General features: G+C 37.4%; 2 protein-coding genes across 2 annotated transcripts in view; both read right to left on the bottom strand.

Moving 5' to 3' along the window:
- LOC149024059 (protein RETICULATA-RELATED 5, chloroplastic-like) overlaps positions 1–8,932 on the bottom strand; it is a 28,566-nt gene extending 19,634 nt beyond the window's left edge. The window contains exons 1-2 of the mRNA XM_089144433.1: positions 7,962–8,932; positions 6,831–6,960 (exon numbers count right to left, since the gene is read on the bottom strand). Coding sequence (XP_089000559.1) covers positions 6,831–6,960; positions 7,962–8,605 — 774 coding nt within the window. The 5' untranslated portion in view covers positions 8,606–8,932. The remainder of the gene's footprint in view (positions 1–6,830; positions 6,961–7,961) is intronic.
- Positions 8,933–14,368: 5,436 nt separating this feature from the next.
- On the bottom strand, positions 14,369–17,176 carry LOC149024058 (SEC14 cytosolic factor family protein / phosphoglyceride transfer family protein). The gene is made up of 4 exons (XM_089144432.1): positions 16,204–17,176; positions 15,983–16,107; positions 15,480–15,621; positions 14,369–15,331 (listed from the first exon to the last, which is right to left on the bottom strand). The coding sequence occupies exons 1-4, from the start codon at positions 16,924–16,926 to the stop codon at positions 15,062–15,064; spliced, it is 1,260 nt and encodes a 419-aa protein (XP_089000558.1). The 5' UTR covers positions 16,927–17,176; the 3' UTR covers positions 14,369–15,061.
- Positions 17,177–19,004: the final 1,828 nt, after the last annotated feature.

The following is a 19,004-nucleotide window of genomic DNA, read 5'->3' as shown; positions in this document are numbered from 1 at the left end:
CCTGTTCTGGCCTGGTCAATGGTGGATGATATGATCTGATCCAAATGTGACCGAGTTACCAACTTAGCATAAAATGGTGTTTTATATTGACAAAGTTGAAACATTGAAGCAGCCAGCCAAGAGTAGGAAACATGGATTTGATTGGTCACAACATAAACCCAAGCTTAGGCGGCTATTAATATGACTAACCAAGGGCTCAGAAGCTCTCATAAAATAAGGGCTTCATTAAACATCGATTTTTTTTTTTTTTTGGGGGGGGGGGGGTAATAAAATAAAATCCTCTAATAAAATACTCCTAATATTTAGTTATGTAAAATAAACAAACTTAGAAATACTATAAAGACTCTTAACAAGTTAAATTATTTAAAACTCCAAGAACAACTCACATAACCTCAAATGAAGAAGGTTGGCCACATGGATCCTTACCCTCCAATCAGCTCTTTGCCTATTTCCAAGATCATACTCCATACAACTTATACAAGCTTTTATACCAATTTGAAGCAGTCATCAAATCACAATCCTAAATAGGGATCAACAGTTTTGATAGGATGCAACACGTACCTAGGTTTTAGGCTATTAAGATGACTAACCAGGGGCTAGGAAGTTTGCTGGTTTGTAAGTTTCAGCCAAGGTTCATAATCTTGGTATCAGGATCGAACTACTGATTCAGGTCAGGTGGATTGGGTTGGTATCATCCATACTTGGGACCACACATGACACTTTTACTCACTGTCTGTGCAGGATATTTGGATCAGTATCAGGATTGGTGTTGGCTGACCCCTTGCCAATCCAGCCAAAATTGGCCGATCCAATCAGATTATGAACAGTGATTCAAGCAGCCTGTGACAGGAAAAAGAAAGAGAATGCACATCGGGTGGAAAACTGTATTCAGTTAATTTATCCCTCTTTTTACCATTAAGAATCAAAAGACAGAATCAAATTATAAATGAGAGGACCCGCTACAGAAGGCAACCCAATCTCAATGGAAAACGATATCTACCTACTGCAGTAAGCTCAAATGTATCCATTCCTCTCACAATAGCCATACACCAAGGCACAGCACTGTAGGCTCAACAAAAGAAAAAATTCCAATGGTACCTGTCAAGCAGAAGAAGGGAGTATATGCCAAACCATAAGGCTCAGCAAGGGAGGCTTGATGGGTTGAAAGAGGGTTTCTGCTGACATCAGCTCAAACTGAGGCCTGGTGAGGGAGAATAGAAGCAACAAAGTACTAGCGTGACAGAAATACTGTCTGCAGCTGTCATGGATGCAAACACTTCTCCAGTCTTCAAATAGCCTCCAATGGATTATGTAATTTGTATTGGACTTCCATTGAAGCTTCTTTGTGAGGTATTTTACATGTACAGCCTCTAATGAGACCCTTTTTTCTTTGCTAGATTTCCAAGAGAGGTGAAGAGAAATATAGGTACACTCAATCAACTCTCAAATCTCTCTGGTACCAAGTCAGAGATGTGGATTGAGTAGATTCAACCAAAAGGACAAGGATTAGTATTTGAGATCCAAGAAGAGGAAGGAGGAGAAGGGAGGAGAAGAAAACAAGAGAAGAAGAGAAGAACAAGAAGTAATCATAGGGAAATTTTGAATGAGATGACCTCCTTAATTCACCTATTTGATTCAGAAAGATATTCTTAGGAACTACACAAGACCTTCCTAGGGATATAAAAGGTAAATAAAAATAAGAAAAGGAAATATGGTTTAACATGACATATAATAGACATGAAACAGAAGTACCCCCTAATACATAACTTCAACACTTCTTTACTGCCACTATTAGAATCTTAATGACCTAAATTAATTTTGATGATAGATGCACAGGCACTATACAGGACGACACGTAGTGGCAGGGACTGTGTGAAGTACAAAGGGCAAAGGCGGTGATTGTCATTAACTGCTCGTTTGTTCCACATCTTCATCCTCTATTTAACCATCTGAATAGATCCCAGACCTTGGATGATTCCTTGAAGATTCAGGCCTTGATTCTGAAGGAGTTTGTGGAGGAGGAGGTAACGGTCATGGCAGCAGTGGTGGTGATGGAGGAAAGATAGCCTCAGGTGTTTTAGGTTAAAGATGAAGGAAAGGGTATATTGTAATTTAAGTTTTGATGTTTTAATACAAAGGCAAAATATCCTTTTCCAAACAAAAACTAACAACAGACTAACACCATCACCCAGAGGGGAGGAGTCAGTTTTTGGAGAAAGTGCAGGGGGTAATCAGTAATCAGGGCAAGGTACAGGGGAGGGGACAGCATTTTCCCATTTATTTAATGTTTATTATTTCATATATGTGTTATGCCATATCATACTACTTTATAAAAGTAACCCCTCAAACCAGTTATGACAAATCTTTCATTGGGCCAAAATACCCTTGCTGCAAAGCAACATACCCACCCTCTCCACCCCGCCAGCTATGGAATACACCCTTACAAAACAAAGCACTCCTCAATGACCCGACCAAAATATCCTTCCTTCAAAGAAACGTAACCTTCTGCCACGGATCGCACCCTTCAATACCCCACCATTCAAACTTTCCACCCCCTCATACCCAACCCCCTTGATCTGAAAATAGAGACTGAATCTGCAAATCATAGACCGGAATTCATTGACTGCTTGGACAATAGGTTGAAAACCATTTCTTCACTCAAAATCAATTATATTCTCTTTATAAGAACTGTCTTTTGTGTTTGGGTCTTCCTCGTACCTTCTTTAAGCTTCAATTGTTTTGGTTGCTAATTAATGATATTGAACTCCTACGTTTTATATCTTTTGACTTATGAAAATGTACACCTTTGGGGTTAAATTACTGACCTGGATATAACATTTGCTTTAAGTCTATTTGTTGCTTGATGAATCACAAAAATTTTATTCTAATTGATACTTTGTCCTCCTTTTTAGTGACCTTCACCGGGTTGCCGAGGGGTTTGAGCTTCCCCAACCAGGCAAGTATGCCGTTGGCATGTTCTTCTTGCCAACATTTGAGACTCGCAGGCAGGAAAGTAAATCCATATTCAGTAAAGTAATTCTGTTACGTTAGAGAATTATTCTTGAACTCATTAAGGCATATCTCAGATGGTTAGGAATATGCTTGTGCAGGTAGTTCAAATCTTATATATCTGCAACATGATTTTCTTTAGGAGGAACAGTACATAATTTTTCAATGTCTGCTCCCATTTATGGTGTGCATAAATGTTTAAAATTAATTCATTTGTGCGTCAGGTTTGAAATAATCCTCCACAATCGCTTATATATTTATACACACCCTTATTCTTTAATATTTTTATTTTATAAAATCTATTGGTTTGTATTGTTTGCCAGCATTGGTTAGAGTAGGACTATACAATTTCTATCATGTGTTGATTATTGATTGTCATGAAAAAACTTGATACAAAGGATAGTACTCCATCCAAACTTCTGAATGTGTCCCGTGAGGAAGAGGGGACTGAACCTAAACTGACACTTCCAAGACTATTCTTATGTTGATGTTAACCCTTGAACAAGTAATGAAATTCACTATAATATTGTTACTTAGTATCTAATCTTGCATATTGATATTTCCAAGATGTTGATGCCTTGTGTATCATTATGTAAGGGATCACTAGGAGAGACTAAGAGAAGAATCACTGCCATTTTAATAGATTTTGACAACTAACAATTACGCCTCTCTCCCCCTTTTGAAACAGCTACCTATGGAGTATGGATCCTAACTCTAGTCTCAACTGCTAACTGCCCATTCATCGTACGTGTCTTTGTACTAGATTATAATGAGATGCCATCTTTCATTTTTTGTGTGAGACCTTTCTATTATGCACATTCCTGTTTGGATTTTTTTTTTTTTTATTATATCATTTACTAAAGTTTTTGGTTCTTCATGACAGTTGCTGAATCATTGGGACATGTTCTTGGTTGGTGCCATGTTCCAACTAATAACACAGGATTGGGAAAATCTGCCCGCCTGTTACTGAACAAGTATTTGTCACCCGAAATCCTAGATCGAAGGTAGATTTTGAGAAACAGGTAAGTCTACTCTTTTGGTTAAGGATTTTGATTAATTGTGACTTTTCATTTAGAACATAGTATATTCTTTTTTCCTTTTTAGTATATGTTTTTAAACTTTTAACATATACTGTTGCAGTTGTTTAGGTAAAAAATAAGAATGTCGGGTTCGATGTCATTCATGTATCCACATCCTTACCCATCCACTGTAATTCTGCATCTATGTCCTGCACTTGGTCGATCCCCAATAACTTACTAGCTTGACCAGGTCTTAATCAATGAACCAGGAGCAGCATTTTACTTGAACCCATTGGAGATCTCACTTGTAGCAACCCAACAGGAAAAATGCCAGTGTGCTTAATTTGTTAATTTTTGTTTTTCACTGTGATCTCTTCATATCTCAAATGTACATATTAAGGAGGGTTTCCATGTTTCTATTCAAGCTGCTTTAAACCTCTAGCATGGTGGAGTCAAGGACTTCTACATATATTCACTCTCATCAAGGTGTGCTTTTGGGGAAGTGCCATATGATTTCACCCTCCCCCCTCCCTTAATTTTATTTCTGAGTAAGGATCTGTAACTTAGAGGAAATTATTGCCCTGCATTGAGATATTTGTTAATGATAATTTATTTAATTTTAATCTTCTTATGTGATACCGCTCATTTTTGCCAGGACTATTGTCCACAAAGGGGTAGGTACGAGCGGGTGGAAAGTTTGAATGGTTGGCTATTGAAGGGTGCTTATTTTGGAAGGGTGCATTCAAACTTTGCACCCCCTAAATTTTATTTTATTCATTTATTTATTGGTTTGGGTTAGATCAAAAACTGATTATCACTAAAAAGAACTCATTCAGATTTGGACAAATGGCAGTTACCTGACCTCCTCCTTAGTTGATCGAATGACACTTAGGCCCCCTCTTAGTTGGAAAATGACAGTTGCACCTCCTCTTACCTTAGCCAAGGTCAGAAATCTCTTCCTTCCATTAACTTGCTCATGTAAATGGTACATCTGCTGTTAAATATTTCTTTAAAACCCCAAAATGCAGTAATAGATCTGAGTGCCGGAATTCCCCCTGCACCCCTCTCCAAGCTTGGTGTAGAAGTTCCGAATTCTCGATAATTTCCAGAGTTGTCCAATCCAATTTGTTCATATGGATCCTGATAATATATTCTTATAGCGAGCCAAATAACCAAGTTGCTTTTTGAACAGAGGGAGAATCTCATTTTCCAACCATCCAAAACTCTTAATAACCTCCATTTTGCTTCCCATGCAAGTAAGTTTTTCCATCCGTGCAATGCTTGGAACTTGAGGTTTCTAACCCCATTTGCTTGGTTTGTAGTAGGTTCCCCTTAAGCCGGCTTGTTTTCCAAGTTAACAACTGGGTCGATTTAATATTAGCTAATAATGGAATCAGGTAAGACATGTTCGTGCAAGATTTCAATGAATGAACACATTAACTTAGGAACCCCTCTTCAGAAATCTCAAGAGATACATAATGACAGCCATATCTTCATCTCTTTAAATAAAATTCTTAAGAAAATTGACACAAGGGAAGGCATGGTCTTCCAAACTACTAACCATAATGCTTGGGTTTCTGTAGAAAACATTTGCAAGATTGGAACCTGAATTCCCCAAGCTTGAGAAAAATTCAAAATTAAATTGTAAGGGATTGACAGGATTAGCAAATAGAAGCGTTTGGTAAATGATACCAACCTCTGAGATTGGGGTTTGGGGAATTCATAGGTGTCAAAGAATGCAAGGACTGATTCAGTCTGTTGGTGCAACTGAATCATATAAAAACATCTTGACGAGCTTTAAGACAGGAGGGAATATCTGAGTTTTTACCAACAGAAAGGAATATCTGAGTTTCATTATGCTATTGAAGGAGAAGCAATGGCGTCGAGGCAAGGAAAGCTAGACTGCTAGGTCAGTGGTTTTTAGATGATTGGTATAAAATCTGATTGCATATCCCTTGTAAAAGCCATTAATATTCAGGTGGATATCCCTATTGTTATTTGAAGTGTGGTTGAGGACATCAATTATCTTAGGAATAAGCTCTAATCTGGTTCATTTTCTTTTTCTCCAAGGGAGAATAACATTGGTGCTAACTCTTTAACTAGGAAGACATTCTCCTAGCCAAGTAGGACTGACTATCCTATTACCGTACATTGGTTACTAAGTTACATAACTCAGATGGTTTTCCTTTTTGTGGAAGTGGATGAAGCACCGTCTACCCCCCACCCCAAAAATAATAATAATAATAATAATAATAATAATAATAATAATAATAATAATAATAATAATAATAATAATAATAATAATAATAATTAATAAATAAATATATAGAAAAAGAATAAATAAATAAAAAATAGACCAAAACATCCTATATTTTTTTGGCCAAAATGTTTAAACTATAATTAGAAAACAAACAGAAAAAACCTACGTGCATCTGCACGTGGTGTTTTGTACTAGTTTATTTCAATGTAGAACATCAATAAATCAATTAGTTGGATTGTGCAGTTCAAATAATCTGGAAGTCCAATGATCTTAGCCAGACACTTTGTCAACAAGTCACTAGTCCCAGTAGAACCATCACAAGGGTGATACAAACCTATTGGCAAGCCAACTGACAGTCAATGAATGACACTTTTAATTGCTTTTAGTGTTCAACAAAAACATCTAATAAATTACCTCATTATAGGAAATAAACGCATGCCCTAACTTCAGCAGATAAACCTATGAGAAAAACTGATCTAGATCCATGTTTCCAAGAAGAAGAATAAGAAGAGCATACAAAGCTTACAGGTTATCAGTATTACCTCAAGTGGAGTACCACAAGCAACAAGTCGAACTCCATTATCTAGACAGTAATTCAAAAGAGGTTCATACTCCTGCCAGCGCTGAGGTGGCCAATGTGAGGTGTAAGACTTCAAAGTTTCATTATCAATCCTGCCATTATGCATTGACTTCAAAATAAAAGAAAGAAAAGTAAAGAGGTTGAAAAGAAACACATAACCATATAGGTCTTCGCCAAGAAAAGAAATGGACACGTAAAAGGTTTATTTTTGGGCATTTCTTTGTTTCAGATAGGATATCCATGGAGCCAACAAAGAGGATCTTACCTATGACTGTAAGTGGTAGTCTGGAAGAGCTATAAAAATTTCTGCCCATAAATAATTTCAACAAAAATCTTAAATTGAAAGCTAGAGTCTTACAGGGAGTTCAGTTCAAGGACGTCTGAAATAAGGGTTTTGGGATGTCCAAGTAATTGATGGTAGTTCAATGCTGAGTGATGGCTTCTTAACCTTGAAAATTTTTCCCTTCAAATTGGAGAACTAATAAAATTGTTCCGTTACTAATTAATGTCAGTTACCCCTGCAGATCCTTAGTGCTAGTTTTCATTGTATTCAGTTATTGCCATTTGAGCAATGATCTGTATCATCCTACTTTTTCTTCCTTTTGGCTGTGAAGCAGACGAATTTACACTGCAACTTGGCATTGGAATCAGGATCTTCAGGAATATGTTCATCTGCATCGACAAGGCTAGGAAAAATTACAGTTTCAGCTCACAGATATCCCAGCAAACAAATCCAAATCTCGGCAGATTTGAAAGTGGGTAGTTTTGTTTATATATTCTAAACAACCTAAGATCATAAGACAATGGGAGTTGATTTTTCTTCTTCACACTCTTGGTCGTTTTGTCAGTTTGAATAGGCTACAATCATCTGATTTAAGTGTAGGCAACAAGGGCAAACCTTTCCATCAGTGAAATTCTTGGGAAGTTATGACTTGGATAATTTCAGGTGTGTCATGTATCCATTAATAAAACCTTCCCAAAGAGCAAGCTGTTTCTATGTGACCTATAATTTTTTGTTAAATGGATAATGAAGCACGAATTACGATTATCAAATTAGTCATCTCAGGAATAGTATCGAGCTGAAAGAACAGACCTTTTGTCCATGTACTGATTAAGCTGCTCCTGTAAATTGCATGGGAAAGCTTCTAGAGCCAGAGAGATGGGTCTTTCCTGCTCTAGACACTTACTCCGTAAGTTCTTTACAATTTCAAGCTCAAGATCCTTGTCGTCACGAACAGGGACATGTTCAGCTTCACCCAAATAAACAACACGAGCCTTTAAAAGCTTTTCCCAAACCCTACTTCCATCTTTCCCAACAGCCAAAGGCTCTCCCATAACGGTTGCATCATAAACCCTAGATGTTATCACATCCTCCTTCTTCTTCTCATCCACCGTCGCAACTGGCAGCGTTGATACACTCTCCGGCGCCTTCTCTTCTGCTCTTGCAACGACAGAATGCATAAAACACGCTCCCATAGCGAGAAATGGCGTGACCAATACATCTCGCCTCCTTCCATGAGAAGTGCGTGAATTTGAGCTCAAATTTTCACCATTTTCTGATTGATTCCGACAACAACAGACGGGGAAAACTCTGTGGGAAGAATTCGTACCAAAATCTAGGTTTACGGAGCAGAATTCCCGTGAAACACGATTGTTCCGAATAAATCCAGAATGGCGGTGGCTTGAAGAAGGGATTACTTGTTCGTAACCGAAGGGCTTGTGAGAGTGCAGCGTCATGGCTGAACAGCATGCACTCCACTTCGGAGTTCACGAGAAGACCAACCAAATAAAGAGGAGACGATGACGAGTAATGGCCACAAGAGCCAACAGTGGCTTATTTCGAATTTCTGTTTCGTCAGTTGCGACAAATTGAATTAATTGAGATCTCCATTTTTTTCCTTTTTCTCATTTTCGTACAAGATCTCCATTTGTTCTGGATAAGGAACCTAAGCATTCAGACGTGGCTGCAACCTGGAATTGGATGTGGATACGACTTTGAAGCCTCGAACTCGAATCATGAAGCTAAAGCAATGGCAATCACAGAAATTTGAGGTTCGAATCTCTCCAACTGGTGTTGTCAACGTCAAATGCAAAGCGTTAAGCGTGTAGCAGAAAAGTCTCAGCATAGCATGACCCTGTCAGCACACTCAGCAAACTCAACTGTTCGTCCCGTACCATACCATAATACGAACCCTTTTCTAGACCGTATCGATTTCTAAACGGGTTCGAGAATTCAAGGTTTAAATACGCCACTAGACAATCCAATACATATTGATCCATCTCTATTGATTTATACTAAAATATACTGACCGATATGCTACGGTACTCGATACGTGAAGATACATCTCTTAAAATCACTTGATCAATACGAATACGGTACTCGACATCTGACATCTTAGACATTTGTTTTGGATAATACGACTTAATGTATATAAGGTTCAATTTCAATATCTAATTTTAGGAGTTGGATCCTCCTCTCAGCCTCTCAGTCCCTCTACTATATATTTAAGAGAAGGAATTTTCCCCTTGAGCATTGATAAAATACTTAGAATAAACCTCCTCTTAAATACTTGTTGGAGGTATATGAAGAGAACACAATCTTCTTTTTGAATAAGGTTGATCTTCATACCAAATTGACACATTAGAATCAACCATGTTAGGTAAAAGACCATGTATGGTTTTCTTGGCACCAAACAAAAGTTTAATGACCTAGTTAAATTCGTTTTCTTTGCCCAACTCTTAGGTTCATACTTACTCAGATTTCAGTCAAGAGATTATGGCCTTAATCATTATGAAAGTGGGAAACTAACAAGGCAAGAATAAATGTGGTTCAGCTATTCATTCTACATCCACGAGAGTAAATAGATAATCTTCACTATGAGATCAGAGAAAAATAGTAAAATAGTGTTTAGTTTCAAGAAAAATCCAACCCCATATTCAAAATCAAATGACCCTTATACACCCTCTCTCAACTCGTAATTTCAACCCCTAAAGATGAGAGAAAGACCTAATACTCCGAATTGTCACACACTCAAAATTCACTCCACTTGTACAAAGTCTAGTATTAAGTGAGAGAGTATATAGCTCTTTTGTTTTGGTAGAAGGACGGATTCTCAAGACATTCTCACTATTGAAGCTCTTGGAGTGCATCAAGTCTTGATGTGGGCCTGTGATTTTTATTTACAGTAGCTTGAAGTGGAAATTGACAACCAAGTACTAGTTTACATTCTAAATCAGAATCCACATAAAATGCCATGGAAGATATTTCCAATCATATCAGACATCCAGGAACTCAGGCTACAATTTGCATCTCTCACGTTCACCCATATCTATCGTGAAGCAAATATGGTAGATATTTTGGCAAAAGAGATTGCCTTATCTCACGATGATTTCCTCACAATCACCTTTCCTCCCCCCCCCTTCTTGGCCTATGATGTTTGATAAATTAGGTGTAGGTTATTATAGAGGTTTCTCCCTTATTCTGCTTTACCAAAAACAAAAAAAAAAGAGTGTATAGCTTGAACTTGGAAGCTTAACTGTAAAATCTCACTTTGGGCCGAAAAGCTTTCTAGACCCATTGCCCTGATTGAGATTAGGCCCAATTGTATTATATCTAAAGACCAGGGCCCAAGGATAGAGTAGCACAAGCCCAGTCCTCTTTACTTATACAGTAGTGAATTAATTATTGAACAGCGTTCAGTAAAATATGAACTTTATTGTGGCAGGTCGTCAAGGACCAGGAGGAAGAATGTAGTAGCACAAAATGGAGTCTGTGTGGATAAGGGCATTCATGATTTCAATACTTGTTAGGGCAGAGCAGTGTGAATCTCATACTCATGTGAGTGTAAATGTATAAATGTATAAACAAGCCAGGTGAAGAGTACCTGGACTCGTTATTTAGAGCCGTGGTCGACAGGATAGTTACGAGATGGAATTGTAGTACTTTTAAGTAGAAATGTTAGAGTTAATTAAATCTGAACCATTTGCAGTAGAATTTTTAATCTGTTTTCCGAAACCGATGAGACAAACATGGCCGTATGACTTGGTCCCCATTTTGCTTTTCATGGCTAGCAGAGATTGTCCAAAATGACACTACTGGGAAAACTTATTTTAGAACGTAAATTTATGTAACTATTCTTATTATCAAGGGCAGCTCCTGTTACCCAAAAAAAATTTCATACCATACGATGGCTGGCAATTTCTTAGATAAACTATTATGCTTTTATTGGATGAACAATGTAATGGCCTGTCATGTGACAGCTCCATTATTTTGAGAGAGATTCTTTTCTAAGTGATCTCCAACCGTGAGAATTAGATTACCCAATAGTATGGATTCCTATGGGTGCAGAATTCTGCTATTTTTATATTTCTCGTGAACACATTCAGGAGAAGAGCCTACCTGTAAGTATTAACAAGGTGAATTAATTAAAGGTGGACTTCTTGCTAAATGTGTAGTAAAGAGAATGAAAATAGTGTTGTTCTCTACTTTCACCTTTGAGAATCCAAGCATAGAGAATATGGTTTATCTCATTCTAACGAGTCTAGATTTTTGACAAAAAAAAGAGTCTGGATTCTCTATGGTTGCGTTTGTTTGCAAAGGTGAGGGTAGGAAAAAAAAATATGTAGGTCCTATGTGTAGTGGGATGAGGGAGAAGGAAAGGAAAATGGAACGTTTTGTGGAAAAGTGATAGTGGTGGGTCCCACTTTTTACTTTTTTCAACTTTTTGACAAAGTCCAACCAAATATGTGAGGCTTTAAAATGGCTTGAGAAGGGAAAATTGGACTGCCACATTACCAGACAAGATCTATCACTTTCCCACCCCAAGCAACCAAACAATATAGCATTTTGGGATTTAAGAAAAAAATAAAAAATTTACACATTTTTCAAGAATTTTCTCACCCTACCTTTATTCCACAAACAAACGTAGCATATGTGCTTCCCTTGAATCCCTCCACTAGACATTTAGGAAGACCTTCACCCTGACAAAATGAATGATACCGTGAGACTCATTTTTCTAAACAGGTGATGAAAAAACGCGAGAAAACAAAGTCCTTTACCGCATGATTAACGGATTAGAGTGGGACCCACTGGATTGACAAATTTAATTCACCTTTAATTTTAATATTTATCTTAACACGATTCAGGTGATCAAAAAGAGTCTAGATTCCCCCATAAGATCCAGTCAAAGCAATCGTACCTAACCTGATTACTTAAATCCCGTTGTTTCTTTAAAGTTGGTGTGGGGTGCAAAAGAAAAGAAAAGAAAAGAAAGAAACAGGAATATTAAAGCTGCAGGTTGGTGGCTAGTTAAGGCTAGCTAATCTGGATTTAGCATTCTCTAAGTAAAAGGCAAATGGGTAATTATTGTGTTGGAGCATGCTTATTGTCCCCACCACAATTATAATTATAATCTCAGATTTGCGTTAATTAAGGAAGCCAGGAACGAACCTTCACTTTGTTTTGGTGCACCTCTGCCACTCTGCACAGTGTCTATCATATGTGCATGTTGTTAAAAGTGAGATTATGGTTCATAATTGTACTTGCTCAATAAATTAATCATTCATTAAGAAAGACCCACATGTGGGGATTTTTATCTCATTCTCATGGTTGTCATTGGGAAGCTATAGCCAAGGTCCACGTGGTATCTAATGGTTCGAGCTAGGGTTTTCTAAAATTGCAAGTGGCTAAGATTCAATGGAATCCTAGAAGATATGTACGAGAAACTCATTCCTTTTTGAGCGAATAGTTAATTAGCAATAAGAATATACGGTTCTTCGAAAATGTATCATTTTATGGATACTAATAGAGATTAATATTTCCGAATGCTCGCGAAAACCAAAACAATTTTATATTTTTTCTCTCTAAAAACACTGACACTCAACTACCCCAGCAGCTCCTTTAACTTTCTCTCTTATCCCTCATTTGTATTACATATTTAACAGTAAGAAAAATAGATAATTACTCTTGTCCCCCTGTAGTTTGATTTTATTACTAATAAAACATTGTTCTTTACGAAATTACTATTGCCCCTCTTCCTTATAACGGTGTTAAGTAGCCGTTAAGTTTGAATATGTAATGTCTAATTTGCCTTTCATTAAAATTAAGAAATCAAAAGACGAGATGCCCCATTTATAAAAATCAGATTAAATGTCAATTTTACCCTGAACTTCATTTATTTTGAATTAATGGAATGGGCAAAATCCAAATCCGATTTGGTTTCCCATCTTCACTAAACTTCATTTATTTTGAATTAAATAAATGGGCAAAATCCAAATCCAATTTGGTTTCCCATCTTCACTAAACTTCATTTATTTTGAAAATATTTTAGGTGATATTTAGTTTCCAATTTGAATTGAATTCGATTTTTCTTCCTCTTCAGTTTCTATTTGAGTTTTATTTAATCATTCTTTCTTTATTTGGTGATTTTTTTTTTTAAGAATAAAATGGATTATAGTTATTTTTTTGTCCACAGTTAATTAAGGGTACTACTGTAACTTGACAAAAAGATAAATTAGTAAAGAGATAAGTATAAGGGTATTTTGGGATTTTTGAGAAAATATAAAGATGCAACATCATTAGTAAACTAACAGAACTTAACGGTAAGGGGGCAATAGTAATTATAGACAAAGTTGAAGGTTAGATTAGTAATTTTGAAAAGTACAAGGGATACAGTAGTAATAAAATCAAAGTACAGGGGGTCAATAGTAATTATCCTAAGAAGAATATAAGTTTATGTTACTAGTTCTATGAGTCTATCTATTTCTTTTTCATGAGAGAAAAATTCTTATTATCTCATTTTCCTTAATATAAAACTACTGGTACAAGCCCACCCCGACACCCTCTCAATATAAAACTACTACTCATATTTAAAATATCTCAAAATTCACAAAAAAATCAACACATTGTTCACATTTTATCAGATTTGAAACAAAACCCTAGATTGTGAGTAAAGAAATAAGGTTTTGAAAGAGTAGCAAAAGACAGCCCACCCTACCTTTACTTTAGTTCCACTTCAACTACAGCCTGCCAAGGCATGGAGCATGGTCCAATTAGAGTTATCTCATGGGGCTAAAGAGTGGGGACACCCTAAAGTTTAAGGGCCTACATGGGAACAAAGCAAAGAGATTCCCTAGAAAAGTCTGCACCTGATTTCTATTCTATTAAGGAATTGGGACCCAACACAACTCAGCACCTCCAAGGCACCCAACCCCAAATTGGGGTTTTCCACCCTCACAGGTAGAGAATAACTTAGATCCTCAATTCGCGTAGAGGATTATAAATCCTCTCACATTTTTATGTCACAAATTCAAAAGAGAGGTCACTTCTGAACATATATGATTTACTACTTCATCAATATTTTGAAGTGAATTTTCAAAACCTCCGAAATATTTAGTGGAAGAGTTAATTAAGAGGCTTCTACTCTCACTAGAATAAGACATTAGACTCATAAACCCCACCTCTCTTTATCTATTTGATCTCTTTCCTTGTCTCTCTAAGTCTTTTTCTTTTTAATATTCCGCAATTAGTACCAATCTTTTCCCAAATTCACGACAGACCTTCTTAAAGCAAAAGGAACTATTGCCTCTTCAAATCCAGCCACAGGGAGCGCGAAAGTCCAAAAGCAAAATCAATGCGGTGATACGTCTCCATCAAATCCATACATGAATCCAAAACATAATATACAATCCTCCCTGTTACCAGATAACCATCCATATAAAGCTTCAATGACAAAGCTTATCTCTACCAAAAAAAATGGTAACACACAAGTCTAGAATTGGCCGAATGGCATTCACATGAATCGACAACTCACGCATTGCAACCACCGCTCACGCTATCAGCCGTGACCACAGGCTGACAAGTCACAACACACAAGAAACAAGCGTTTGCAATTTCAAATTTCCATTCCAACCCAGAAAAGTAGAGAAACCAAATTACAAAAGTAAACAGCTTCTTCTATAATTAAACAAGAACCCAGTTTCTCCTTCACCCATCTTCATCATCTTTACACAGAAATTAGCTATTCAGTCGAAACAAAGCCATAGGCCTAAAGCTGTTTGATTAAATGCCTGACTCAAATGTTCTCTCATTACCTTCGTAATCAAGGCAGAAATCAGACTTTAAGCCAGATCCCAAACACGGATTAGAAGCTTCTATCTTAGTAATATTATTATTAGCTTTAGAAAAATTTTAACTTAGACCACCACAATGCAGCTGGGTTTGCGAACGAAGTAGCGGTAAGCTGCAACCTTCTTCCTCCGAGAAGAAGTGTTATCGATGGAGAGCACCATTTTCCCAGGTTCCTTCGGTGTGAAAGAAGAGTTGACAGGTTCTTCTGTTGCTGCAATCTTTCTGGGCTTCTGAATGGCGATGGTGTAGCTTCCTTCCACACTTGGCACGAATTCTGCACTGTACTCCAAATCCCATCCTCCAACCACTATCTCCCAGGTAATTGTTGCACCACCCTACCAACCAAGTTAATTTCAATTAAAACAAGACAGAAAGATCGATCTATGGTGGCTGCTCCTACCAAACAAAGCTATCAGAAAAACATCACTATCCAGCACAGTTGAAATGAAAACACCACCATTAAAATCATCTCGAAGTTTATACCTCGATGCCCTCTATCTCCAAATTAACTTTCTCTCCTCCCTTCACAGTAAATTCAGAAGCTGGTTTGGGAGGCCCGTTCTGCGAATCTCCAGACCGACTCAGCCCACCATATTGAACTGGAACGTTCTCAGGCCTAACAAACCTATGTGAAGATAGACAAAAAGTTAATTTCATACAGCAAAGAAGAAAGTTTCACCCCTATCAGTTAGAGCAGGTGGAGAACAACCAAGGATGAAAAGGAAACTGCATCTGGGAACTTAAATGCCATTTAAGCCGATGAGGATAAAATGGAACATAATGAAAAGAGAGACCAGAGATCTGTAACGAAAATTCGTCAGATACCTAAAGATGTTCGAAAAAATGTTGCACCCATTAACATATTTTTCAGAATAACAACCACAACAGAGAAAAGTGCAGCTACCCACTTAAGATTTGACAAAAAGGAAGCTTTGATACTGTGAGAGAGAGGAGCTTTGATGGAATTGTTAGATATTTAGACTCACTTGAAGAGGGTCTCTGCAACATTCCCTTCTTTAGCGATCACAAACTTGCTCTTAGTTCGTTGCGTAAGGAAAGGACTAAACATTGAGTACAACATAGTGAAGTACCAAGGAACATTGATGAAAATCTGAAGCAGCATCATGAAAACCCACATTCAGAAATCAATAGGAGGAAACAGAGCATGAAAAACCAGAAGCTATTGCCAAATATTCAGTAAGATTACCTTCCGAGCCACCATTTCGGGATAATTATCTTGAAACAGAGAGAGAATCTGGTTTGAGGCGACCCTGAGCTCCCTCTTAGGCATGTCCTTAAGGTCAGTAACCTGGATCAACGAGTTAACACCACCAGGCTTGAAATGGAGAAGCTTTATACCTCTTTCAAGTACTTGAACTCTCCACCTGAGAAACCTTTTCAGCTTCTCTTCGTCTCCAAAGATCCTCTCATACATATCCTTGTCTTTGAAGACCCCATAAGCATTATAGCAGACGGGATGACCATCTCTGTCGTAGGCATTCATGTAGGCAACAACTCCTTCGAGCTCCTTGAAACCCAAGTCCTCCTCAACAATGTGTTCAGCTTCGAACTCTTTTCTCCAAGCCAAGCATTTCTCTATCATCGCAAACGAGTCCACAACTCTGAAATCTCTCGCCCTGAGAAACTTTAACAGAATCACATCTGCTCTTTCATCTCCACCCAAGAGTGGAATACCCCACATGGATTCAGACGAATGAGAAGCAGAGAGCTTGTCTTTGAGCTCACGTAAGGCTTTCTTCTCTGAAGCTTTAAGGTAAGAAACAAAATATGTGTCTTCCTTGAAAGAGGGAGATCGAAGAGTAGCAGCCTCCATTAACGAAGCAACAAAGCTTTTCTTGAAGGGCTGTGGTGAGGCTTCTGGTTTTTCTTGCAGGGTTTGTTGGACAGAGAGAGGGGATTGATCTTCCATTTTTGGGAAGTTGAAACAAAACCAGAGGCAGATGGTATCTTTTGGAGAAAAATGCAGATAATGAGAGAGGTGAGAAAGGTTAAGTAGGCTGTTGGTTATCTTTATCTCCTCAGCTAAAACAAACTCAACCTAGAAGTTCAAATTCCAGTTCTCTAGAGAGTCTGAACACAGAGGTTTCTTTTCTTTGGTTGCAGCGAAAGAAAAACTGAGAAAGCGATGGGGAGTGGGACATGGAAGACAGGGATGGGGGCAAAAACAGAGAGAGGAACAGAAATATCTATAAAGTATTTCGGTGGGCTTTAATTATTATAAGCATGTCGAAGAACCGCGCTTTAGTTTTGAGATTTTGAAACAAATTATTGACGAAAGAAAAAGCAGAATTACAGCGTAGAAGCTCCTCTCTCACTGCACAGTGCACACCGCTCAATCTTCACCTCCGCATGTGACATCCGTGCTAAGGTGCTGGTGGTTCTGTTGGAATATTATCATAACTTCATACATATTTCCCAGAGACATAAATATATTTCATTTGGAAGTTTCAATACGTTTACAAAAAAAAAAAAAAAAAGAAGTTTCAATACGCGAACACACAATAAGAATCACTACAAAAGCACAATATTTTTTTCATTTCCTAAGAAAGCACCATTGTTTTACACCATGGCCCATGTCTGCAAGTGTGTTAACTTCGAGATGGGTTTCTCATCTCTCAACAGCTGTGTCCCTCTGCGAGCACCCTCGAAGTTCTTGTAGGCTCTTAGGAAGGTCGAATATGAGCTTTATATTAAGTGACAACCTCAATAGGAAAAATGGTTGAATGATTTCATATGAAAGAACTTCAAATATTTAGGCAGCATAAATCCCATATTGTTATAACTATAAACAATAAAAGAAAGATATAAAACATAGAAATGATTTAATAGAGAAATCAACCAAGCCAAATTAGGATATTGATGAAATTGAAGAATGAGATAGTATGGAAAGAATTCAAATGAAATTAGCAAATAATATGGAAATAATTCAAATTAGAGACAATTAGGGAAAAGATGAAAAGTAATACTTATCACGCCTAAAGTGAACAACTCTCTAGGCTCAGTATGTTGAACATGGTGATTAATGAGTCCCTCAGGTTATATCCACCTATCTCCCTTCTCCCTCGAATAGCCTTTCAGGATATCAAGTTGGGTGACCTTCATATACCAAAGGGACTTTCAATTTGAATTCAAGTGCTTGCAATCCATCACAATGAAGACTTATGGGGCAAAGATGTAAATGAATTCAACCTGGAGAGATTTGCAGGCAAGTCTCCATAGGGTGGACTTTCATGCCATTCGCAATGGGGCCTAGGAATTGTATTGGTCAATCATTCGCAATGATAGAAGCTAAGATCATATTGTCAATGCTGGTAGCGCAATTTAGCTTCACGATTTTGAAAAATTATCGGCATGCACCAGTCAATGTTCTTACCCTTAAGCCGAAACAATGTGTTCCAATTAATTTGAAGCCCCTCTAAGTCTATGTGTGCTTCTAGTGATATTGATTTCGGAGGATGTCTTGAGGTTGGAAAACAATTTTCTTTTCTTTTCTTTTTTTTGTAGCCGGTGATTTTGTATTAGAGGAGGGGTGGAGAATATTACTAATATAGGTGTGCCGGATGAGCTGGAATGCTGGATGTTTTGGTATGTCACCATCCTTTTCTATATGAGCTTTATATTAAGAAACAACTTCAATAGAAAAAATGGTTGAATGATTTCATATGAGAGAACTTCAAATATGTAGGCAACATAAATTCCATGATGTTATAATTATAAACAATAAAAGAAAGATATAAAACATGGAAATGTTTGTTTGAAAATACAATACATGGAAATGATTTAATAGAGAAACCAATCAAGCCAAATTAGGATGTTAATGAAATGGAAGGATGAGATGGTATGGAAAGAATTCAAGTGGAAGGAATGATGAATGGAAAGAATTCAAATGAGAGGATGAAATAATATGGAAATGATTTGAAGCAAAGGTAATCAAAGCAATACGTCCATAACTAGACGTGTCACTGGACTTTCCACTTCAATTCTCTC

The sequence above is a fragment of the Hakea prostrata genome, chromosome 2, assembly GCF_041222555.1.
Source record: "Hakea prostrata isolate BN-2017 chromosome 2, UWA_Hpros_2, whole genome shotgun sequence".
Lineage (NCBI taxonomy): Eukaryota > Viridiplantae > Streptophyta > Magnoliopsida > Proteales > Proteaceae > Hakea > Hakea prostrata.
This window is presented reverse-complemented; position numbering and strand designations above follow the sequence as displayed.